This window comes from Cydia fagiglandana, chromosome 6 (genome assembly GCF_963556715.1).
Source record: "Cydia fagiglandana chromosome 6, ilCydFagi1.1, whole genome shotgun sequence".
Classification (NCBI taxonomy): Eukaryota; Metazoa; Arthropoda; class Insecta; order Lepidoptera; family Tortricidae; genus Cydia; species Cydia fagiglandana.
The window spans coordinates 1,596,888-1,624,485 of NC_085937.1; the positions used below are offsets into that span (position 1 = coordinate 1,596,888).

Below are 27,598 nucleotides of genomic sequence, written 5' to 3' on the forward strand. Positions count from 1 at the left end.
TAAGAATCTCAAATATTTTTTTTATAATTTTAGGATAAATAGTTTAGCAGTTATTCAACAAAATAGGCAAAAAAATGTTTTTTTGTTTCTTTTTTAGATTTTTTTAATGTTTTTTGTAGGTACATAAAAAGTCAATGTTATTGGTAAAACTGTCATTTAAAATGAAAAAGTATTTGCTTATTTTTTTCCTATTCTCATGTCACAAGGACGTATAGTTTCTGAGATATAATAAGCGAAAATGTGACCTTCAAACCAAACCCCCGCTCAAGGGGACTTTTCATATGTTCACCTTCTAACGAGTCCAAAAAATTTACTAATTGTAAGTAAAAAATGTGTCCAAAGCATTTCCCTCTATAATATATCTTTTCGTTGCCTGATCTAAATGTAGTCAATATGATGGGTGCTGATGCTGAGAAAGGGGCGGCTACAAGGCTTGGGGCCTAGGGCGGCAAAGACTGCAAATCCGCCACTGGGCTCCATTGTTAATTACTCCGAGTTCTGAGCTGATAAACGTATGTTAATACGTATTTTATTTTGTTTTGAATATATTTAAATATCTCTTATATACCGATCTTGATGTACGGATGCGAAGCCTGGACCCTAACACAAAGAGAGGAATACGCTGGTGGCTGAACGGAGGATCCACCGGAAGATACTGGGAGAAGATGGCTCGCGGAGAAGATGGCTCGTGGAGGATACGCAGGAACCAGGAAATCGAAGATCTAGGGGCCGAGCCCAATATAGTAGGAGAAACGAAAGCCTCAAGACTCCGATGGCTCGGGCACGTGGTCCGTATGGGTGAAGATCGAGCGGTTTGGAGAGCGTACTCTGGCCGTCCGGATGGTCGACGACCGGTTGGGCGTCCTAGGTATCGCTGGTGCGATGGGGTCGTGAAAGATCTGAACGAGCTCGGTGCCGTCGATTGGACAGAAACGGCGCTAGACAGAGAAGCATGGCGTTCCTTTGTGTCAGAGGCCAAGATCCACTTCGGGTCGCTGCGCCACGGCAGTAAGTAAGTAAGTAAGTATCTCTTATATAGGCAAAATAACATTGGAATTAACTTAATTTACTTAACTTATATTTTATTTCTGCAATTTTAAACTGAAATATTCCTTTATTGGAAGTTCCGTGTTAATATCGTCTTCGATTACCGCGATAGTTACAACTATTTTTACGGATTATACCGCGTATAATGAAGGTATAATGTAATTACCGTGTTAATTTATTCATATGTACCTACGTTTAATTACAAATAATATATTTTATGATTTCATAAAACTGAAAGATATATTATTAGGATACTTTTTGTACGAAATAAGATAAAATACTCAACTGGACGTAAAGCAAAGTAAAGAATCAACTTGAATGTACTTGTACCATTCCAAGAACAAAATAAATAAATTAATATCCAAAAGAGAATTTGCTTTGTACCTACAACATTCAAAGTGCTTGCAAACACTATAAAAGACTTGACAAGATACTTCAAGTACCTAAATCTTACGTTATTCAAGACTTCAGAACTTCAAGGTAGCAAGTCACAACTCTTTGAAAGTGCTCGGATGCCTCAACTGTCGACTTGAGCAATTTAAAATTTCAACTACTAACAATCTGGGAGTGAAGTCAGACGTCTCTGTGTCAGAGTTACCCTTTTGAGTGTACTTGTTATTTGGGGTAACAAGCACAATTTGTTAATATATAATTTAATTAAAGCGTTTCTTTTAGAGTGATATTAAAATTAATTATATTGTCACTCATGTTTTGTTGGTCACAAGTTACTTGGCATATACATGCATGCATGCATGAGCAAATAAAAAGAATATACATTTTGTTTTTTAAATATTTACTATACATATTAAGTTCAAAAATTATGAAGGATTTTTTATATTTTATTCAGGGTTAGTAAATATATACGGAATAGAACGTCTGACAAATGTCCACCTCCAACAGCAGGCAAACGTGAGCCCGCTCATCACAATTTTCAGCATATTTTCGCGCATTTTCGGCGTTGTTTTAGTAACTATGTATCAGATGGTATGTTTTAACTGTTTAAATTTCACCAGCTTGTTATAAATAGGTACGTCATTTTAGATATTCCCACAAAAATAGGTCAGGAGTGCAAAATTTGGGGAATTTGGGTGCCAATCACTGTCACTGTTTCTCGAAATTAATCGAGTAAAATAAGTGTTTTAAACAACACAAACATTCGTGTAAAATTTTTGAGAGAGGTAGATATTTTGCAGAAAATATCTTCCTATTGTAATTGCCAACCCTGAATAATATATTTGTAAAAAATATTTACTAACTTTTCACTTAGTATAGTTATTTTTTAAAAACAATGTGTAGGTATACATCTTATTTGTCCAACCTGTAGGTATATAAATATTGAGTAAACCATAAAGAGGATTCGGTTCTTTATCCACCTAAACATTCCTTAAGAATCACTCTATTGTCAGGTGAAAATATCTACATGAACTTCCGTTCGGTGGTTTTTGAGTTTATCGCGAACATACATACTTACTCACATGCTTTTGGCAACTGTAGTTGCCAGTTGGTACCCTTATTTTATCATAATTATAGAGGTCACTGAAAAATATCAATCATGTGAGTGGATACACACAAACAGACAGACGCGTCGGGGGACATTGTTTTGTAACGTGTAGTGACATGAAACGTGATATGAAATTTGACTAGTAAGCTACACATGTACTTTTTTTAGTTATAGCATAGAATTTTAGGAGTTTACGAATAAAAATGGATATCTGCTGTGATGTTTATGTGTGTGCCTAATATTGCTGTTATACTGTGTAATATAATATATGCTGGGTGACTTAACACTAAATAAAAGTGTTAAAATGAGATGAAAAATGAACTGTGAAACCGTTCAGCCCGTAACGAGAGTTGGCACGGGCGGCGATTGGGCCCAGCGATGGAGCCTGAATTCGTAATGCCGGTTGCACTTTATGAAAAAGGTTTATTTCATTTTATTATTCAATATCGGATCAAAGGGACTGGAAAAGATCACTTATCAAGCTGAAGATGTAATATATTTTTTACGGTGTAAAAAGTTTTGCTCATTTTATAATGGTTATTTTTCGGAGTTATTTTTGGTATCGTCTTAGGTCGTCCCATTCGTTTTTCGTCAAGTTCTTAAATTAGTCCTATTCTGCTTTCGTCACTCATTCTACATTCGTCACAATCTTCGGTGGCTTTTAATGTCGTCTTCGATTACCGCGATAGTTACAACTATTTTAACGGATTAAATTAGTCCTATTCTGCTTTCGTCACTCATTCTACATTAAAAGCCACCGAAGATTGTGACGAATGTAGAATGAGTGACGAAAGCAGAATAGGACTAATTTAAGAACTTGACGAAAAACGAATGGGACGACCCAAGACGATTCGTTATTTTTAAATAAATATTTATAATTCTAAATATCATTTCAGTGGGGTTGGCGGGTTCTTGCTCAGCACAGGTAGGATCGGAAAGGGAGAGGAGAGGCCTTTGCCCAGCAGTGGGGCACACATAGGCTAAAAAATATATAATCCTAAATATAGCTCATCCTGGACTGACGTGCTACATCTTGCAACTTAAGCCGTACACACATGAATATGTATCTGAATTTATAATGATGTTATTGTTATTATTAAATGTTAACAAACGAAAAATAATTTATTATCAAACAAGATAATATACAGTGGTATTACTAAAAGAAATGAAGAACCAGCTTAAATCTAAAATAGGCCCTTGAGGCATTGTACCAAGGATGCTGGCGGCATATTCCTCTCTATAATTTTAATTGATTGCTTAAATTTAATTATATGTTATCTACTTGTGCCATATGACTAAATAAATAGAATACTATAAATATTTATATGCATAAAATACAACTACATTTATAATGTTTAATAGCTGTTGTCTTAATTTTCACACGATTCGCACTCATTTTCTACACTAAATCTATAATAGCCTTCAGGCATTAAGGTACTTTGTTTTGTGGATTTTAGGGAGTTTTTCAAAACAATCAGTTTTTATTTAGTATCCATTAAAATGCACATGCGTCCTTTTGCTATTGGAAACATTATATCAATTTATTTAAATTCCTGTGGAGTCATATTTTAAAAAATCTTATAATATTACGAATGTGTAGACGTTGCTCCTGACACGATTCAACTGAATCCCTCAACATATTTAGCACGAAACGCAAACATTATTATTAAAATTAACCCCGAAACTGCAGCAGCGAAGATATGCAAATAGATATTACCGGTACCACATCGGTAGCGGTATGAATAACACGGTACTGGTATCGCATGCACGTAGGTTAAATGCAGGCTGATGCATAATTCAGGTGTCATCCGCGCGGCGCGAGCGCGTGGAGGGTTGAATTATGAAAATATGTAACTATAGTGTAATGCCATGGATAAAATTAAAGGATCGAAGAAATTATTCATCATCCAACAATAAAATTGAAATGAAATGTATCGCGTATGCCCGTTTGTATTACATTATGTAACGAAGGGGGGGGTAAGTGAAATATTGCAAAGGAGAGTCTAAAGTCTAAGTCTTAGGCTGTAATGATATAAAGTGAAAATTAAAGACTCGACAATGTTTTTCTTTTCATCACATTTGCGAAGAAAAAAACGAAGCGAAATTATTCTAAAATACGACGACCTTCTAGACATTTGTCCACTATATTGTATTTTTTAACAGCTTAAGGTCAAAAGCACAGAAACCATCCGGTATTCGGCCACAATCGAAAATTGTATAAAAATATTTTTGATACATTTGGGCTCAACTCCATTCTAGTTTGGTAATGACGCAACCTGTACGCTTTGCACCTTAGTGCGACGTCGAATCCTGACGTTCCTAACTCGATCTTGGAGCTTGATGCCGAGCATTGCGCGCTCATAAAATATACAAAATCATAACACAGGGTAGTTCATGGTTGTAACGCCCCGCAACTCCGTTCTGTTTGTCAAACACTTTAAAATTCGAACAAATCCTTTAAAATCATGACACGAGCTCACTCCGCTCCAAATAGTTTTACGCCAAGTTTATATTAAAGTGTTTCCGAACAGGGACCTAAGATTTTCTTAATAAACACTTTAGACAACAGCTTGCCTGTCGCCCGCGGTTTTAACTTTTAAATAGAGTGAGTTAAACTAAGTCTTCGCTTTGCAAGTTATAGAAGTTTTCCTTTGAAGGTTTGCCGAGTGAAACTTGTGTGTATCATGTTTAGGGTTTTAGAGTGTAAAATGAGGAAGCTAAATTTACTGCTTGTTGATTCTGATGAACGGTGGCTACAGTAACTATCTTTTCTTTCTTTCTTATACCTAGTAGGTATACCAATTTATATGTACCAATAATTAAACATGCAGATTGAACAAAGTGATGCATTTGCACCACTCATTAACTTTTAGGTATAGATTTCTGTGACGCATCATAGTAGTGGTAGGTTAAGTATGAAACCGTAACTGCTATACTTATATAGAATAATATTTCACAGGATATACAGATTAAAAATGTTCTTGTATTATTTAAAGTGGCCAGTTAAATTTTCTTACTAAACTAACAACTAGTATCTCCCTTCTGTATGATTATGAAATTTATTTGCATGAATCCAAAAATGTGCATTACTGTTATAAATTTTTCGTCGCAATATTCGGTTTATATGAAAATTATAAAAACAATAAACTACTTATTAGCATAAAATAAAATTTTATTAAAAAATGTAAATGGGTTTAATTTTTTCATAAAGCAAATTACGCCATAAAGCAGCACAAATTTTTGCACGAAAAATTAAAAACTCGCGTCCCCTTTAAATATTTTGAATTTTTATAAACTTTGCCAATTCGAACGATTTTATCCTATGAACTCTTTTGTCCCCTGTCGCACATGCTCTTTTAATTATACACTGTCAGTCAATTGAACAGGTAATTTGCGAGTTCACGGGTGTACACGTCTGGACAAAGGTGTCATTGGGCCGTGCATATCGGCACATTATACCATGCCTCGTGTGTTAATATGAAATAGCTATGGGCAGTTTTAATGGCAATGGTGTATTTTTTTAGTTAAGAATTGTATGTTTTCTGGTCATGCACTATAGAGCAGATAATTTAAAGGAGTTGTAGTGAGAAATTAATATTACACTTATAAAAAAACGTCTTTCGAAATGCAATATTTTTGTCTCAACGCATGAGCCTCACAATTCAGGGAGCAAATACTATTTATATCTTTAATACCATTACGCATACGCATTCTGGCGTTGAAGATAAGTGAAAACATTATATGATCAAATAATGTAGGTAGGTTAAGTCAGGTCGTTCAGTGACTGTTTTGTAGTAATGTTATAACTAGACGAAAATGTAGGTACAATTTGTTTGTTTACATTTGTTTAAATACCTAAAGATACAGACTATAGATAAATCTATACTAATCGATATTAAACTTTAGTGAGACATATTTCAGCACGCGCAACGAGCGACGAGGCGGGCGGCGCGATCAGTGCACGAGTTGCAGTCGCTGCGAGCACTCGAGCCTGAGGAAGGACCCCCGACGGGCCCGAAACATGTCACATGACTAAAAATTCAAGTGAGTGAAACCGTTGTCGTATAAACAATTTAAAACCATACTATTCCACTAAAACTGACAACCATGGGACACCACGATGAGTCCGCCACTTTCCACCATCCACATTAAACCCCAATACAATAGGTTTTGTTGCCAAGTTTTGATGAACGCCATTATTAATGACATCACGCGGGACAAAGGACAACGGGAATTAATTAACGAGCTTAGTCTTAAAACAAAACAGACTATCTACATAGGATTAACATGTTAGTTAATACCTTCTTCTTCTAGGTTTTAAATTAAAAAGCCTAACTCCATGAGAAACTCATGGCGGTTACTACTGTTTTGTTGAAAGCGCTGGAAATTCTGTTTAAATAAAAGTGTATATGTATGTGAAATTTAAGGCGTTTAAATCTTTTTGATTTTGTATAGAATTTTAGAGTAGTTCTAGGTGTTAATTATGTTGCTAAATGTTGTATTCGGACTCAAGGTGTTAGACTTGCAAAAGTTGTGTAACAACTACACATAACAGCGGTTGAAAGAGGACATAATATGTTTTAATATTTAGATATATTTAAGTTACTTTGTATGATTATTTATGTACCATTAACCTTTTGTACAATAAATATATATTTTCTCTATATGTTTTATACTTACTAAAAAAAAGTTACTGAAAAATGCTTACACCCTTATTCATAAAACTTTACGGGCCAGATTTAGTTAAGTTATGTTTTATCTTTTTCTTACAAATACATAAGTCGAAATGACAGATAAAAACCAATAATTTATAGTTAATTCAGGCCAGTAGCGCAATTATGAATAAGGCCAGAATATTTTCAGATAGAGTGTTGCAAAATTACGAATTTTAAATTAAAAGTTAATACAAAGATAGGAATCACATAAGGTGTATTCGGGTAATACCGAATGTCGGATAATTCCGAAATTCAGATGAAAATCACTCTTAATTCCATCATAATAAAAGTCTCTTTTCGGAATTATCCGACAGTTTTCGACATTCGGAATCACCCGAGTAAACCTTACCTATAATAACAAACAAAAATCTACAAATTAATAAGTGTAATACATTTAACCTGTCCTATTAAAATAATATATATTCAAACAGCCGTCATTTTTCTGCATACTACTGTACTGTTTTTCGCCTCTCAAGCTTTGCTTATTTAAATAACACATCCACAACGAGGCACAAACTATTTGCAACATCGTTACATAAAAGTATTAAAACATACGTGACAGGAACACAGCCGCGACATGAAAAACCGTCGTCGTGTCCCGCCCCGGACGTGACACGACCCAGCCGTGTCGGGATGCATGCACTAGAATATCAGAGCTGTTGGTATTAACTAGCTTGAAGCTTTAAAGGATTAATAGTGGATATAGTTTTTTAACTTTCACGTTTTGAACATATATTAACTCACATTTATAGACTCGCGAATTTATTATATTACCTTTATTTATCGACGTTTCGACACAGGTTTCACTGGGTGTTTTTATGTCATTTGAGCATTTTTTGCTGATCAGATTTTAAAATAAAATACTAAAAGTATACTGTACTTTTAGACATAAACAGGATGATATCTATTATGAAATTATAAACCCCAAAACCAGATTTAGTAGGACGCTTAGGTATATTAGCAGTTATTTTATAAATATTCATATACAAAATTTATATACTGTTGTGTCAGTAAGTATTTACCTACTTCGATTTTATTTATAATTTTAAGTATTTGATGTTGGTTTAGAAAAAAATATTGTGTGCAACGGTACCTACATAGTTAGGTGTTAAAATTCCCGGACCTGTATTTACAAAACCCGATTTCGTATCGTATCGTAATTCCTGCCTTTGAATTTTAAGAACCCTTATTATGTAACTGTTGCACAAAATACTATAAGATTTAAGGTTTACTCGGGTAATTCCGAATGTGGAAAACTGTCGGATAGTTCCGAAAAGAGACTTTTATTATGATGGAATTAAGGGTGACTTTCATCTGAATTTCGGAATTATCCGACATTCGGTTTTACCCGAATACACCTTAATCCATTTATTTTGCAGAATTATTCAAATTGTGATGGCCTATAAGGGCATTTTTTCCAACGTTTTTTATCCAAAAAAATAATTACTTACTTACCAACCTCACTTATTAGATACTTTTGTAATTAATAACCCGAAACAAAAGCGAGATTTACGCCGAAACTTTGACACCGCAATACAAAACTCAAACTCTGAGTAAAGACTGCGTAAAAACCGTTAATCCTGCCGAGTTGAAAAGTAAACAGCCTTGTTCCGGCCAGCAATAAAGAATGCTCATCGTAAAATACTCGGGTTATTAGCTCATTACTTGAGAGCGCAATAAAATGGTGCGTTAAAAATGTTGCTGGAAAAACTGGACTTATAAGATGGAGATCAAAGTGTTTTAGTGGAACTAAATTGTTCTTCTTTGTCTTTTTTCTTCGGTTGTGGTTTTACGAGCGCTAAAGCGAAGTTCCATTCATTTAAATGGGTTGAGGTTCTTCCTTAAGACTGTCTAGTAATTTAATTTTATGATGAAGAAGATATTACAGATACATTTTTTTCATAGATCGCGTATCGTATAGTTATAAAACACATTGTTGATTTCATGAATAGAAATTTACTTAAGCGCAAATATTTAAAAAAATTTGAAGGCAGACAAAGTCCACCGAAAATATTTACGATACTAATTAAGTAGGTAAATTATTTTATCTTTAAACTATAAAGTTACTTACAAAACACAACATCGTAAAAAAATTAAGAATAACAACTCCTGGCCTCGTGAATAAAAGCACGCTGTTTGACGAAGACGAGATCATTGCTTTTATTTACACCTAATTTTTAATTCTCCAACTAAATATACAGTAACCAAATGATTAGCATGGGTTATCCGCAGATGGTCTAGAACGCAAAATGACTAGTGTGTTGTTTTGCCTAAATCGCAATTAGTCTACATCGCAAACGGTCTAGAACGCAAAATGCCCGAATTATTTTTTCCGTTTTATCTTAACTTTATAACGATGTCGACGGAGCCCCGCTGCCGCGGGGCTCCTATTCTGTGCTGTTTGGCCTTCGGCCATTTGAAGATACCTAACGAACCTAACCTTGTACCTATGTAAAATGTGGTGATATAAAAAGTGGGCATTTTGCATTCTAGACCGTTTGCGATGTAGACTAATTGCGATATAGGCAAAATAACACACTAGTCATTTTGCGTTCTAGACCATCTGCGGATAACCCATTAGCATCCCTGCATACAAATTTTGTATGCCAACTCAAAGGCTGATAAAATGCAAGCCAAATACTTCCACCCTTTATAATCGATCCAATGCACATCAAAGCCTAAAAAATAATACGTGCGTAAAAATCTTAGCTACAGTGGTGTTATTCTGAATATCTACCGAGCGCATTTGAGTGAGGGCACAGAATAATTAATAGTACTACCCTAACTGTCGGGACACACCTGGATGCTGGTCCTTTAAGCCAAACACACCGGTTAAATATTGCGGGCTTTACGTCGAAAACGAAAAGACTGTGTCTTGTGTTTCGTATCGAAACTAATTTCTTGTATCAAGCCAGGCCTATGATGTGACCGTTATGTTCTAATTTTTTAAATCATTTATTTACATACAATATACAGTGGTACTACTAAACGAAATTAATAACTTGTTCTAATTCTATCACATATTGAAAGTCAAGTATGATACGGCTCACAATAAAAAGCGAAACCATCATATCGCTACACTAGCATACGTATAGTACAGTAACCAGGAAGGGGTGGCATTCAGCCCTTTCACGTGAAACAAAGTGAATGGTCAAGGGCCAGGCGCTCTACAGCCCCTTTGTGCGCCGTGATATATGCTGCTGTACACTAATAAAAGGGCACAATCTGCTAGGGCTATCAAATTCATGGCGTTATGCTTTGCGTGAAATTCACGGAAAATAAAGTTGTGCGGTTATTTAAGTTTGCATATTTAATGTAACTTAGGCTTCAGCTGACTATAAACTTTAGATGAGAGCCCTTACAGATTCGTCACGTTGTTTATATCTGTGCGCCAGGATAGGTTATAACGTATAATTTATTTATTTTAAGATCGGATCAAATCGGGTCCAGCAGATATCCTTGACAGACAAAGCCCGCGTTGCTCATCACGAACTATGGATTGACTAATACTCGTTTCTATTTATATTTTTGTTCCATTTAAGTCATAATTACCCCGCGCCGCCGCGTTACTGTAGCGCGTCAACTATGTTTGCCGAGGCGCACACCGATAGTTTCGACGCAATAATTTAGAAAACGGTGTGTGTCATTAGTGGACCGTCTTCGCCACAGTATTCTAAACATGCTGGCGCAGCGCTGGGACTCGCCTATGTTCGCGCGCTGGGTGCGGCTGCACGCGCCGCCCGCCGGTCGCCGCACCACGCCGCTTTTAGTTGTAAATAATTATTTTTGTTTGTTTTTATGTTCTTTTTATCACTAACATAGATTTATAAGTTATTGAGCCTTGTACTAACAATAATATGGATTTTTTTATTTGAAATAAAATATATTGAATTTAATTGAATTGAATAATTATGGAATTTAATACTACACAAAAATTAAAAGTAAATTAAATATTTCTGAAAATCTTAAAATACACTCGGGGCCCATTTCTCGAACGGTATTATTAGTCCACAAACTGTCAAATAATTTCATTTCATCAGATTACTTGTATAATCTATACTTTAAGAATTTTGGACAAACGGCCATTCGGACAGCGCTTTAACGAATCACCTATAACTGTAGAACTCGTTTCCTCTGTGCCTTATGACAATAATATTTCACCTTCCACCACTACGAGGAGCCATATTGGCAAATTTATTTCCCCAGTCTACGTGTGGGCGCAAGGCTTCCACGATAATCGTAAGCCGAAATCGTTTATTAATCCCATAAATTCGAGGCATAAAATTTTACGTCGTTACGTCGTGGGTTATCTGCGGATTGTGAGCTGATAGGGTACAATTATATGCATACGCGTTACCGAGCTATATCGCAGAATACAGAAATGAAATGACAATGAAACTTTGAGAAAAACCTATAGCTTTTGTAAATCGCGCTTTTATTCGGAAATACACCCGAGTTGACCATAATTACAATACTTTTACTCAAAAATTTAATTGAAAACAGAAAAACATCCCAAAATCAACAATATATGAACACCACAAATGAATATAAATAAATGTTCATGAACAAGTGGGAATTAAAACCATAAAAAAATCCAAGTATTAAGATATCTATCGAATATTTCAAGTCTGATTGGCTAGACGATCGTAAAACTCAAGTTTGCGAGTGAATTGGACTTTCTAAGACTTCTCAATTTTAGAAACAGAATGACCTAAGTCCACGTGAAAGTTTAAGTCATTGTAGACACTAAATTTATAGCAAATGAGCACTACAATTGAATACTTGACCGGGATTATTGTTCATGTATTCTTAAGCCCAGTTTTAGTGCTAGTTCGTTTTGTTCGGTATTTTATGTCACTGTTACGATTTAAAAAGTATTAAACTAACAAAATGTTGTTGTAATATGACGGTGTTTTCGAAAAGTCGCTTTCCCAATTTATATACTACTCAAAAGAAAACATACAGTATATCCGAGATACAAAGCCCGTCTGTTGATCCGTTAACAATATATCAAACCATCACCGCTGTAGCGATCGATATGTCCGGATGTCTCGTGAAATTTTGGGAACTGGTTCGATAATTAAAATTATTTTTTCAAATTATTCAGTTTTATGTCATGCTCGCGAGGTCTGCACCTCACAGAGCCAATAGTACCTATCAAGAATCATGAATAGTATTTTAGGCAGTTCATGATTTTACTTAACGTTTGTCCCGGTTGCATCTTCGACTCTTATTTCGGACCTGAGTCCACTTTCCGGCTTTCTCTCTTCCAATGAATTATTAAAATAAAGCTCTGTCAAAAAAATTTAGGTAACACACTTTTATTGCTGACTGTTCTTCTTCTCATTTGTATGCTCATTGTCATCACATTTCTCATCATGAGTGTTCTTGATCTACACATGAACACGTATCATGAAATTACTCACACCCGCGCACTTGACTTAAAACCCTCAACCACCCATAACGAGAATTAATCCATCACTCAAATAAATTCATTTCACCGAAATCGTCTATTCAATCGTCATACGTCCTTATTCCAGCGCCAAATCGATTCGAAATCGATTTGCAGACGAGTCACGTCCCCCGGGCGCGTGGTCGCGTGTATGAATGTAAGAATTTACATGCATTGGTATGTAAATGCCAGAGGCGAGTCGAACTGCCGTGTTTCGATTGTGATAACACGGAATACGCCTGTTTATTTCGTTCGCGTAATATCTTAATGTAGGAGTTATAGTACTGAAGGGCTCGTAGGTAAGCGGTAAGGCGGCTTTCAAATCGGAGGATGTTGATGCAAGCCCTAGCTCGTGCCAAGAAATTTCTTCGAAAAAACAGTGTGAGAAAATTATTACAATACAGCTGCAATTATATTCAAATGTGTGTGTAAGAAGTCCCCAATCCTTAAATCCTCTTGTACAATAAAAGAAGGCTTGTACAGCAACATTCCTTACTGTACGAGTAGTACACTGGCGTTCAAAAGTGCATGGATATGTTTCAACCGTCATATTATACTCAATTTTGTGTATTGAATTTAGGATTACACGTTTGAGAATTACATTTACAGTACGGCATATGACGTAAATGAACAAGATGAGATAGCGCTGAAAGTAACACTAAGTAAATACTTTACATATATAATACAAAGGAAAATTACTATAATTCCTCAACATTATCAGGGGGCTAAAGTAAGTTTTATACGATTTAATTTACATATGGTATCATATAAAACTTATTATCTCACATAAAACTTTCCCAACTCTACTAGAGTATTCCAAGCAAACGATTTTCTTTTTTAAGCATTCTGAGATTCGTTCTGTCATTTCAATTTACTAAAAGCACAATCTGAGCAGCTGATTTGATTTCGTAAGCATTTCACGAAGCCTGCGTTCCTTGTCACGAATTTTGCCTGGGACGTTTGAGTAAACAATTAGATATTCACTAAGCCCTGTCACAATTTTAGGAAAAGCGGATCAATACCCGCTGTCACGTCAAAGGCTGTATTTAATCTACAACTTGTACTGGCAACTTGTTTGCGTACGTGTCGTGTATACACGACTACACGTCGCATGTAAACGACATCGCTCACCTCGCGATTTATGCCAAATGCTATCGTAAAAACGATTGAGCTACGGAAGATGGAAGCGAATTCCTTTTTCAAAATGGCGTATGTCGCCACATGTGCCGCGGCGCTTGGGACTATTTGTGCGGATTCTCAATTACCGCTCGTATTTTGCCAGGTCAATTTTGTGTATTGAATTTAGGATTACATGTTTGAGAATTACAGTACGGCATATCAAGTAAATGAACAAGATAGCGCTAAAAGCAACACTTAGTAGGTAAATACGTAGGTATTGGGTTAAGAACGTGCATTAATCTAGAATATGATTTGCGTTTTTATTTGATTAAATAAAATTGACGAAAAAAGGATTGTTATTACAACAGGTATAAGTTGATAGATGTGGAATGTTACAATAGTTAGCATTAAAATTGAGCGTCAAATATACTGACCATAAGATGTTTCATTTTAAGTTTTTCCAGCGACGCAAGTTTGCCAAAAAATTGAAAAAAAAAATGAGAATAGAAGTAGTTTAAATATTTTAATTATAAACTTGAACCCGTGATTTCCAATAGCAGCCTTTTTAGCTCTTACATCAGCAGTAAACAACCAGCTGAGTGTCACATACAGTGACAAAAATTACCCACACCACCAACCCACACACACATGACAGCATAACACCGTCACGTCACGGGTCGCGAACGCAACATTTTAGGGTACGTGACATTCTCTGATATGGTGACATTTTGTGAACGTGATAAACGCTGAGGGTGTGTCCAAAAAATAATTAAGTATCTCTATAACTAAGCATGGTAAAAGCATGAGACGACAAACAAAATAATATACTCTTCTAGTTTTACCATACCTTAGTCAACATTTAAAAAAAGTATTTAATCCACAAAATAACTGACTACTAGAGAATGCCTTCTGGCATTAAATTCGCCTTTTGTAAATTTTTTACATTGCAATAAAGTTTAAATAAAAATAAACAAATAAAATAATATGCGGTGAACCACTAATTTTGCTGGAAAAATATTTATACATGTAAAGTGTTTACAAGTGCCGAGTCTTCGTCATAAAGATGTTTGCATTATCTTATTAATGGCGGGCTTAGTATGGCTGTATGTATAATTTTTATTTGTAAATAATGTCAACGTTCGTACAAGCTTTTGAAATTGTATCATATAGGTACCTACCTAATTACTTACACTTAATAAAAATGTACATATTTTCTGAACACGTCTCGCTCGTGTATAATAATAAGCTTAAAGAATTACATTTGCTAGAGATGTATTTCGAGATAAAACGTGTTCCACGTGTAGAAAATCTCGAATCATAAAAAGCATTCCTTTTCATTATAATTCTAAACCCGTACCTATGAATCTAAATTCCTTGCGCCCACATCAAAGGCGCCAAACTAGTTTTCTCCTAACCTGCACGGGTTATTCCAAATTTGTATGAACCACAGGCGAACATTTGAATTAAGTGAACCAAAATATGTGTGGTCTCAGATTACACGCAGTTGTTAAGAATGTTCAGGTCAAAGCTGCCTGAATCAAACTGTAGCCTGTACTCTGCAAGTTTTTGGAATACAGTCCCCGTTTGAAACGGTTTTGATGGGCTACTGACTATTTGCTGAATTCGTTTGGTTTTGGTATATTCAGGGAAGTTTAGTTTTGTTTTGAAATTGTTTACTAGAAAATATTTCACATATTTTAACTAGATTCTATTCTATAAATATGATTTCTACCATCTTGTTTGTAGTTCATCTGTTAGAAGTTAAAAATGTACCTATACTATTTGATTGCGTATTTTATGAAATAACTACATATATTAATCTTATTTTAATAAGAACATTTTTTACACATGTTCGCTTAAGTAAGTCTTTATCACCTGGCAACTACATACTTAATAAATATTTTCCTTCTATTTTTCCTTGACGATATCATTATACGTCGATTCTGCTAACTATTAATACATTATTAACATCATATTACATAAAATGCTCATTACTTCCAAGCTTATTGGAGCTTAAGCTATGCGAAATATGAAGAAATATCAACAACGACAGACGACTAAGCCCTCGAAACGGTTATAGCGTACTTTCCTCCTTCCCTGAGGAACGTTGTCTGGCTCGTTATTTTCCATCCCATCCACGTCATATCTTCACAAGAACCAGTGTAAAGTAAGATCTGTCCTTGAACATAATTCTCATGGATCTCAAGGCCATACTTATGCTAGTTTAGCATAGGACGGGAATGACAGACGGTGTCTGGAAATTTCGCATTTCAGATGATTTTGTGTAACGAGTCAGTGAATTTTTCAAGAATCACATTATACGCACGAGATATCGCCCAGACGGCAGCCGGCTCCTTAATTTTGTGATATTAGCTCTAAATTTAGAATATTGGGTAGTTGGATAAGTAATAATGTAGAATTTTAGCGCTGAGCTAGGTATTAATATTACTTTTCGGGTGATATATATTTATAGACTGAATTATTTTAATTTACAGATATATTGGAAGGGCCAAGGTGCTCAAAAACATTTAAATTTGCACTTTAACAAATTAGTCTTGGTAATAGAGGCTCTGTTCATTTGTATGTTACAGTAGGTACTTACCGACTGGGCTTTCTTCATTCCAAAATGAATCGTCCAGTGTGTAATCAGCTTCTGTAACAAACAAACGAATCGAATTAATAATTGACCTCTTCTTAGTACAGTTAGCATTGTAGAGTATTCGACTATGGGTCTAAAGTACCTATCATTGTCGAATAGCTTAACAAAAAGAGACATGGCCCTATCCTCTAGCGGCCCAACATACACGAAAAATTGGCAATCGACTTTGAATCAATTGTATTTGACAATAGAGTTTAATTTGTTTTGTTTTAAAATCGAACGAAACAACAAAAGCAACTCTGATCCACTTAATTAAGATTTAAATTTCATTGAAGGTAATTAATTGTACTAGTGTAAGGACAATGAACCTGAAGAAGTTAAATGTAGATATATGAGGCTGTGGTACTACTATTTTGAAAAGTATGAGGCGATGGTAGATACTTTTGGCGCGTTGTTTCATCCGCTACTATTGATGCTGACCGTACATCTTAGTCTCCATAGTCTCCCGGGGCATAATAGTAGCGACCTAAAACGCGTATTTCGTTTCATTGTTTATTTATCAGCTTGAGCTACGTTACAACTGACAGCCCGACTTATGTGACTAATATTACTTTCTTTTCTTTGGTAGTTAACCTTCTGAGCCCTTTTTGTGACAAATTGTACAGATGTTTAAAAAACATAATATTTACAAGTGCAAAAAAGATGTTTTGCACTTGTAAATATTAAATAATTTAGTCTATTTAAAAAGTTCTGAATTCAAAACAAAACAATGATTTCTGGGATTTAGGAAAATGGTTCAATTACCTACATAATATAACTATGTGAAACTGAGGTGAGACCTTCAATGACGTTTAAGTACCTGTACTTATTTATTCATAAAAAGCAATATTGTGAGCACCCTAAACTTTTCTTCTTCTTCTTCCTTAAACTAAAGGCTAGTAGTTATAGTAGGTAATGCTAGTTTATATTACACCAGCATTACCAGCAAATGAAATTGCAAATTAAGATGAAGAAATTATAATAAAATACACAAGTACCTAATATAATTTGTATGTTAATACATTGACCCACTACACTCTTCATAAAATACATTTCTTTAATTATTTCAATAAAAAATAATTTAGAATCAAACCCAAGTTATCAAAACCTTTCAGTGAAGTAATAAACTCTTAAAACCTCAAATTTGTAGTAAATCTTTCCCATCTAGTAGTTTGCCGAAGTAAGTTTACTTAACTAAATAAATACGTGCAAGCTGAAGGAAATTACAGTATGACTGTCAGAATCGCACGGCCGCAAAAAACATCATTACCAAGGCAAAAAACCCGTAACAGAAAATAATTACCAGCGCCCGAATTACACAATAAGGGTTGTACTGGTGACGTCACATTCATCGGTGTACCATTGTTTTTATGATTGCCTCGTTAGTATTGCTAGACAAAAGTGCCGAGGTTTAATTTTGTTTTAAAAGTGTGCGTTTTTGGAGTGTGGTCTTCTTTTTGTGCGTCGTTTTTTTAAGTACCGTTAAATGTGCCTACTTTGCTCCAAAATTCGAAATTGAATTCTATTTTTAAAATTATTACACTGTGATTGGTATGGCATATATGCTGATTTAAAGTAGACCATCATTATTATCATGGTGTTACACTTAAATAAGGTTGTAACATAGTATACATATACATATCCAAAAACTGTTAAAGCACAGTGGGGAGCATTTTATTTATTTTTTGGAGTAAAGGCTTTAAAAATTAGACTTTTTTACGTAGGTAGAGAACTACGTATACTTAATGATTTTTACAGAGGTAGGGAAAGGGAACTACTAACTTAATTTTACCTCGCTGCAATTTTGAAAAGTCCAACTGGGGCAGTTTTCCACCTGATAGAAAATTTCAGAAATAATATTTACTACGTTGTACTAGTACTTTGCATAATATATGTGTTGTATTTCTAAAGCTGAGTCAAAGATCCCGAAGATGTATTGTGTCGGACGACCTGCATTTTTATCCCATTACTTGTCAACACAGTTAATTATCTTATTTCTATAAAGGTTAATTAAATGGTTAACAACTACCTTGAAGTTGGTAGGTTTGGAATTCTAAAAACCTAATCTTGGATACTGTCAAAAGCAGGACAGGACTCATTTAGTTATGGACATTTTATTCACTTACCTAACTACGTTGTTACTTTCATTACTTAAAAGTAACAACGTTCGAAAAGGTACTTGACGTCCCTTCAATTTCCTATTATCATATATGAGACATAATAATAATGTTATTACTACCGACTTTGCCCTTTAAACAATAATGATACCGGAACGGCATCATAACCTTTTATAGCACAATAAGAGCTTTTTGTCTTGCTGACTTTACAAATATTGTACGAGCTCGTACGGTGCGCAACAAAAGTAGCGAAGCAATATTACATGCTTAAAGTGCGTATATAACCCTTATGCTTTTGACAATAGAGTTTAACATAGATCAATCTGGGTGATTTGTTTGGAGTACTATATTTGTTGCTCACTGTACGTGCCTTGTAAGGGGGACGCGGGAAAGTTTCAAGTACTTATTAATTTTGAAGGGGGTTTATCTTTTAACATACATAACGTACATATAGTTTCGTTACTTCGTTGAGTACAAGAGAGAGTTCTGCCAAAATACTGTGAGAAGGTAAATTTTCATTTATTTGCTTACATTGTAATGCAATAACTGTATCCATAATAAATACAGGGTGTTACTGACCATGGGGCTTTAAATTCAGGGCTCGATTCTACTCGCTACACTGAGCTACTTTTATTATGGCACCAACCAGTCGTCAGTACAATGATTTAGTTTCACAATATAGAGACATCGATATTTTCAACTCACGGCTAGCAGTTTTCAAGAGGCAAGTGATTAGTGTTCTTGGCCACCATACTACACAACAACAATAGTAAGCAATTTAACATGTTACGATCATTTATGTAATTTTAAAATTTAGTATGTTTTAAGATATTTTGTGTTTTTTTTTTATAATTTTAGGATAGTTTTTGCTCGTTGTTACTTATTGTTCTTGCTGTGCTCACTAATTTTGGATGGCATTTTTAGCCTACCACTTTTATTGTAATCATGCATTGAATGTCGTCTGTATAGTGTGCCTTATGAATAAAATAAAACCCCGAAATCCCGAAAAAAATGTTTACTTATTCATACATTTTGGCTGATCAGATGTCGACGTTTTCTACGGAAAAGCCAAAAACTTTTCCCCGATTTTAGGTTTGGTCCCATAGTAAAAGTTACTCAGTTTAGCGAGTAAAATCAAGCCCTGGAATTAAATCCCCATGGTCAGACACATACTGTATAGTGACCGATAGATTTTGTTTAAAATATACATTTCCTGTTTTTAAAATAATGAAATCATCCCATCATCTTCCTCGCGATGTTTTTGCTTTTTTGCCACGGCAAAGAGAAGACTGGACAACTAATGTCTAAAATTGGGGTAGGCACTAGTGCCTTACTAGTGTTTTACGAAAGTGACTGCCATCTGACCTTACAACTCAGAGGGGAAACTTACTTACTGGGATTAGTCCGGTTTCCGGTTTTCTTTCACCGAATACCAAAGAAAGCATTGTACATAAATTTATGTTCCGAAAAACTCAAGATTTGAACCTGCATCTTCCGGATTGAAATTCGCACACTCTTACCGCTTAGTTAGCAGTGCTTTCCAAAGCAGTATATTCAAAGATCTGACAATATCACTAGCAAGCATTTGATCTCACAAACAGTACGTATGTCCAACGCAAACCTTTACAAAACCATTGATCCATCCAACCAGGGTGGACTCCGGGCACACTCCGAACTATTGAACGGAAATTGACGGCTAAAACGGGCACTGAAAACCCCACCTTGCCACCTTTGAACGTTCTTGTTAATTTCGTTACCTAGTAGTTGAAGGTACATAGCTTTCGAACGCAATTTCAGTAGTTGAATTATTTAATTTAGATTTAATTTTGAGATACTATTGATATCGAGATTGGTTAAAATAATCGCCGGAACAGTATTGTAAAGTTTAAAATTTGTTGGGAAATTGTCGTATCAAGGGCAAGGAAAACGCCAATGTCCGGGATTAGTTGCTAAGCGGACCCCAGGTTTGCATGAGCCGTAGCAAAAAGCCGGTACAACGCGAGAAAGATGAAGATATAAAAATAGTAAAATATTAATAACAAAACATAAAATCATAATTATCATCGGGTTATACTAACAACATTTTATATTAACATTTGTATCACAATCTCTGATATTAACTCGAAACTCTTGTCTGTGTACATTTTTTGCATACTTTCAGCAAGTTGTTAGCACTTTCTCTTTTTGCGCCTTAATTGAATAAAATAATTATTTTTCTGAATAAACCTAACAAGTAACAAGTCAATATTAAACACTGAACAACAATGCATCAATATAAAGTTCCAAGGCAAAGAAGCAACTGGCAATATTTTTCACCAACTCGACAAATTCTTAACAAACTCCCAACACTTATTAAAACTATGGAGCGTGACACATTAACAGCGACAGGGTGCTATCGCGGCCGCCGCGCCGGCCAATTACGATGAGAATCCCGATAAGATGCCACTTTGTCAAACTAGACAAATTTATGCTCCTAGCCAAATTGAACTGCTCTATGAAATACTGCTGTTCTCTTTTTTTTTATTAAAACATGTTTTTTTATGTAGCTTCTTTATTCGAGATTTTATGTAAATTTGTAGAGATGCCACGAATATTCGGCAACTATTCGGTATTCGGCCTATTCGGCCACATTGCCGAATATTCGGTATTCGGCCGAATGTTGCCTACTATTCGGCCGAATACCGAATATCTGTTGCACCTACCTAAAAAGAAAAAATACACAAAAAATATGTAAATCTAGGTATATTTAATATCTAAAATGTACTTAGTTATTCTTGGAAAGTAGTTAAATACGAAGGCACATATTTGAGCATTTGTTGATTCCAAAATATTTTTTCTATCATGGATCTGATTTGATTGATTCTATATTAATTGATTCTGTTCAACATAAAATATAATATATCTTAGCAAACATTGTGCTTTGTTAGCGAACAGTTTTCATAATAATTGTGACTCAAAATGTTCGCATGTCATGCCGAATATTCGGTCGCCGAATATCTGGTATTCGGCATTCGGTATTCGGCCAAATTCAATATTCGGGGCATCTCTATAAATTTGTATTTGGTATGTCGTTTTATGTAAATATACGTTAATAAATAAATATTACCATGTTAATGGTCAATGTAACCTGGTTAATGCGTTTATACATTTAATTCGATTTAGTTATGTTAAATAAATAAAATAGGTTAAGATATTATTCTGTGATTTTGGAATTGCGTCTAAAAACCAAATTATAGTGTATAGATTTTTTGTGCCCTCCTTGTAGGATCAACTCCTCTTACAGTCGCCATCAGATATATCGGGACGGCCAAGGTGTTCACAATATCTGAACACGCACTCTAAAGGGGCCCATTGATTAACAGTCCGCTGGACGGTATCGGCCTGTCAGTTAGAACAAAATTTTGACAGTTCCAAACAACTGACAGGCCGATACCGTCCGGCGGACTGTTAATCAGTGGGCCCCTTAACGCCCTGACAATAGAGGTGTGTTCAGATATTTGTGAGCACCTTGGCCGCTCCGATATATCTGATGGTGACTGTACATTTCCATCCAATTATTTCAAAGGTTTTACCCCTTTCCGCTACTAAATTATCACAAGCACTTCTCCTCAAACATAAAAAATAAATTAAATGAGCTAATTACAGGCGATCTCAATCCACTGCATCTTCATTTAATACACTAATATTCCGACGGCGTCTCCAAATTAACTCCTAAACGGGAATGCAATTAATTTTAATTAGGACCACTCGGGAGGAAAAAAAACAATTTTAAGAAACTGCCCCTCCGTGACACTGTGCCCCAAACAACGGGGGCTTTGTATCTCCACAGTTTCTAGAATGTTGATTTTTTCCCCCTCCGAGGAAAAGTTCACTGAAACCGAATGTATAATGAGACATTTACAACGTTGTTTGCGTTGATTAATTTTATTTAAAGTTTTCTAACTACCTGAGTACTTTTCTTTGTTTAGACGGTTGGTGTATAATTGTTTCAGAGAAAACTCCAGTTTCTTTAACGTCAAAGATGACAATTAGAAGTGCTTTTTGCTTTTTATTTATACAGATAACATCGAAGTCAACGAAGTCGAGGTGAACTGGGTTTTCTTAGGTAAATAGTTAAAATTAGGAATGTCTACAGTAAATTGTTGATGAAAATTACAGCACCTTTAGGCAATAATTTAACTAAGTACTTCACATTTGTAAGTGATTGGTAAAATAAATTTTCTTTTATAATTTGCAAATACATAAAACTTTTGTCGAATTTAATTGTTTTTGAATTATTGTATTTTTTGGACATGACTTTGATCGATTGATTTATTTATTGTTAAAATATGTTGTTTTATAAGTCAAGTTTTTGTACATATTTACATAATGAGATTAAAATACTAATATTTACAAATTATAACATTTACAACCAACTCTTAAACTACTTAATTCATTCAACACAATAAATAATAATATTACAATTTCTACTTAAGGCTACTTACACACTGTTGAATTGCTTAAATTATGGATATCTTTATAATTAGATTTAAATATTAAATCGTTCTTTAAATGTTTTAAACAGATATATCTATTCCAATTTAAATCACTATTAATGTACCAGGCAAAAATTTTCAGCTGTTCACCTTAGCGTAGGTTGAAATTAATTTGTTTCGACAGTTTAAGACCCAAGTTGGGCGCCACTAAGACAGTAACAAATTTTAAGCCTCGAATTTGTTCCGAACCGTTATAATACAAGTATATCATATAAGTAAACATTATCTACGTGTACGTACCCGTAACACGTGCACTGGCTTTAATGAAACAACAACTTGAACAAAGTAATCTAACTACAAATTACTTTGGATAACTTACCTATAAATTGACTTGGCGTACGGTGTGGTTAGTAAAATTATGACAACGCTGCATTGCCATAATAAGTTCGTTTAGAATTATTTAAGTTTGATTAAACGCAGACATTATCAACCATCACACACATTACTTGATAAAATAAAGTAGTAGTAGTAGTAGTAGTAATCACTTTATTGTACACAACACAGGTTTACAAAAATAAATTACAGTAATGGAAGTACAAAGGCGAACTTATCCCTATAAGGGATAAACCAACACGCACGCGTAAAGTTAATTATAAACCAACTTTTCTCGTATGTTAATGTTCATTCTTAGGTAGTTTACATCTTATTTTAGTTTTGTAACTGAATAGACTACGATTAACATAATATTATATTATAATGCTTCACCATAAAATAATATTTTTTTAAATAAAAGTTGCTCAAACTCAACAATCATACTTACATACATAGGTAACCTTATCTAAACGTAGCTATGAATATGTTCATCGAGAAAGTGCAAGCAGCACTTGACAATAAAAACATCGAGAGAATTATTTAATCCGTGTAATGTAATAAGAGTACTTGAGGTGGCTACTATTATATGATATTCAACCCAGGCCTTTCCATGCTTTAAGGGTCCATATGCACTTGGAGCATAAGGCCTCTTTAGGTACCGACCGCCATCATCAATAATATCATCATCATTATATCATCATTTATATTTTTGATTTACTAATATACATCCCAGAGGGCAAAATGCTGGCGCCACGTTTGGGCGCCATGCCTATTTAAAATTGCATTTTAATTTAAAGCATAACATGAAAATAAACTTGAATCGGAATTCACGAGCTCACTATTTGAATTAATATTAAAACATTACAATATTTCGGAAAAATACATACACTTAATTAATCAACATGCATCCCAGAGCGCATGTTGGCCCCACGTTTGGGCGCCACTCTACCCGTTCTAAATCACTTCCCGTGTCCTGCAGTAATGGGACTTCCTGCTCGACCTGCCCTGGCAATTGCCTCGGGAATAATCCACCCGAACGATTTACTGAGCGCTAAGCCCCATATAACCTTGTTGTAATTATTTGAAATCAGCGTTAAGATCTTTTGAACTCACTCATTAAGGACCGTTCTAAGAATCTTGGTATAGCTTAGTTTTGCGCTGCAATTTGAATTTCTAAGGTTTCCAGAGGTACAGTCGTCTTGGTGAGATATTTCAGTATTCATCTAGCTCCTCTTGTAAAGGATTTAAGCCGACGTGAATATTTTTAATGCAATCTTGTAGGTAGATAATTTAGTTACTACGTAAAGTAATTTCTGTTTTAAAATTGCAACTTTAATTTATGTAAATTGTTTATTAGCTACGGAAGAAAAAACGGTTAGCATAATTTGAACACCATGTTATACAGCAGCTTATAAATGCATTACCATAACTAGTTAGTAGTTTACAGTGAGTAAGTTATTACATGTGTGACGTGACGTGCACATTAGGTTTTGCAATTACGCGAACATGCAAAACTGACATTTTGTATTCAGTTCGCATTATGCTAAAACCATACATTTCCTCTACAACGTTGTTAACACTTTTAAGCATTTGTTTAACTATTCATGTTAATGGCGCAGTTTTGTTTTCAAAAACCATTTGTTATTTCAAATTGCAGTTAAATGTTTTAGTTGTGCAATTTTTTTCAATAGATATATTACGAGATGTATTTTATTTTGGCAATGGTACCAAAGCATGTTGAAAGATACCTATTGACATAGAGTCAGACCGAGAAAAATCTGCAGCAATTTTGATAGCCCACGCAGTACAAGTGTCATAACACTTGCACTGCGTGGGCTATCAAAATCGCCTAAACCTAGTCTCTTAAATCTCAGTATACATGCAATACCCATGTCACTAAAAATACACGTTGTTAAAATCAATATGAAAGATGTATTTTAACGAGTAACTACGCAATAAATGAAAAACAGAATCATGAAAAAGTGTTTACCTATATATGCATAACCTTCATATCAACTTACCCTCGATTTATTATATCTTAATAAACAGCTTTTATTAAATCTCATTTTATTTAATTTAACAAGAACATTTACATTTCTAAATGACATCAGGCGTCTAAAGCAAAAAAATATCTCTTACATAATACGGCAACAATCAGAGTAATGGTGCCGGATTTCTTCCGCTCTCCCGCGCTTGAGTCATATTTTATGAATTTTGACGGGTCGTTCCCGAAATGGGATTTTTTTAAAGTGTTGCTCGTTTTGCGTAAAAGTTGGTCGAGGAATAAATTTAACGTTTGCCTGAGTAAATTTAAAAAAAGTGAGATGTATTGTCCGATATTTGTGTCATTCTCTCATCTATTTCATAATTAAACAAAAATTCACGTAGTATAAGGTACCACTAAAAATGACAAAAAAGATCTTAAACATAATACAACTTAAGGCCATAATTGCCTCTTAGTCTATACACCTGCCACATTTCCTTAACGACTATTAGTTCCCCGACACGCCTACACAAGGCACCACATGTTTAATCCACCGCTATATAAATATAGAACCAAACAAAGCGCCGTTCCTTTTTACGACGAGGAACAAAAATTATCCAATATTGACACGTTGTCGCTCGCACGGCGATAACGTACGTTGTACGTTAAGAGGGAGCGTGATGTCGGAAAGGTTCTGCAGGTCCATAATGGCGGCATTTACAGCTATAGACATATAGCACTCGCTCGTGACGATAATTACGTATGCAAGTGCGGAGATTACATTAGGCATAGGTAAGAAATCTAGACAAAGATTCGATCATTCTTGAGGACATAAATGACAATTACGAGTATTAAGAAATTTTTAGACACCTTTCAAGGACTGTTTCGGCTCATTTTAATACATGAGAGATAAAAAATGTAACGTCGTAAGATGGACATAGCTGTATATTTTTTTTAATTTCAATTCTATCACTATTTGCCCTACGCATATTTCTTGTCAACGGAATGAATTCAGTGGTCTTGCAAAAAATAAACATTTTCTATACATCAACGGAACCCTAAAACTCGGGTAAACCCGTAGATTCCATCACATCGCGTCACCCGATACGTCTTTTGTCATTTCATATCCGGCTCTATCGGCTGTTGACATAATTACGACCGTGGCCATCCGGGCATCATAATTTTTTTGTGCATTTATTCAATGTACATTCTACCTATATGTATCGTGTCCGGAGTAGATTTTTATTGACAGGAAAGTAAACAGTATTACAACTAATAGGGTACATCGCCAATTACTAGCCACCCCCCAATTACTGGCCACCTATACTAAAATGAATTCTGTGTATAGGTGAATAGAACTCATTTTTGTAAGAGGCGGCCAGTTATTGAACGAGTGGGTTGTGGATAAATTTCAGTTACTGGCCATTTTCCTTATACTGAAAATGAGTTTTATTTATCTGTAAATAGAATTCATTTTTGGAATAGGTGGCCAGTAATTGAAAAGTGGCTAATAATTGGATTTTCGTACCTTATATACTAAAATGAACTTTGTTCACCTATAAATAGAAATCAAATTAAGTGGCCAGTAATTGGGGGGTGGCTAGTAATTGGCGATGTACCCTACTGTCTCCAATAACAAAATATGTGTCGGCTTCCAAAGGTCTAAGTTATGCCTCAACAGATATGTTAACCCCTGGAGCACCCCAGAATTACCGTAGTATGGAACTCCTATACTAGTTACCAGCACATGTGTCTGTCTAGGGCGCTCCACGGGTTAAGGAGTTATTGGAATAACATCGCCAAATAACCCTTTATACATTCGTGTGCAATGCTTTTGAAAATGTTTTGGTGCCTGTTTAGTTTAATACATTGCTTTTTTGATACTACCACAATAAATCCTTTTTTCTTGGAAAACGTAAGAATTTATAATGCTGAACTGAGTAAATCGATCATTTAAAATAAAACAGTTATGCATAATATACCTATAGGAAAATGGGTATTTTAGGTGTGCCTTCTAAACTAAGTATGGGGTGAATAGTTTGTTACTGAAGCAGTGACTTCATCTTAAGCCCTGTCATGACATACCACTAACAAAAAAATAATTAATAGAACGTTGTTTAAAATTTAGAACAACCCTAGTTTACAAACATGGTACTCGTGTCATATGATTAGTGCTTG

General features: G+C 34.9%; 1 protein-coding gene across 11 annotated transcripts in view; it reads right to left on the bottom strand.

Annotated features, from left to right (window-relative positions):
- LOC134664917 (disintegrin and metalloproteinase domain-containing protein 11) overlaps positions 1-27,598 on the bottom strand; it is a 733,539-nt gene that overhangs the window by 324,333 nt on the left and 381,608 nt on the right. For all 11 annotated transcript variants that reach the window (XM_063521633.1, XM_063521632.1, XM_063521635.1 and 8 more), the window contains one exon: positions 16,437-16,487. In XM_063521633.1, the coding sequence (XP_063377703.1) occupies positions 16,437-16,487 (51 nt within the window). The remainder of the gene's footprint in view (positions 1-16,436; positions 16,488-27,598) is intronic.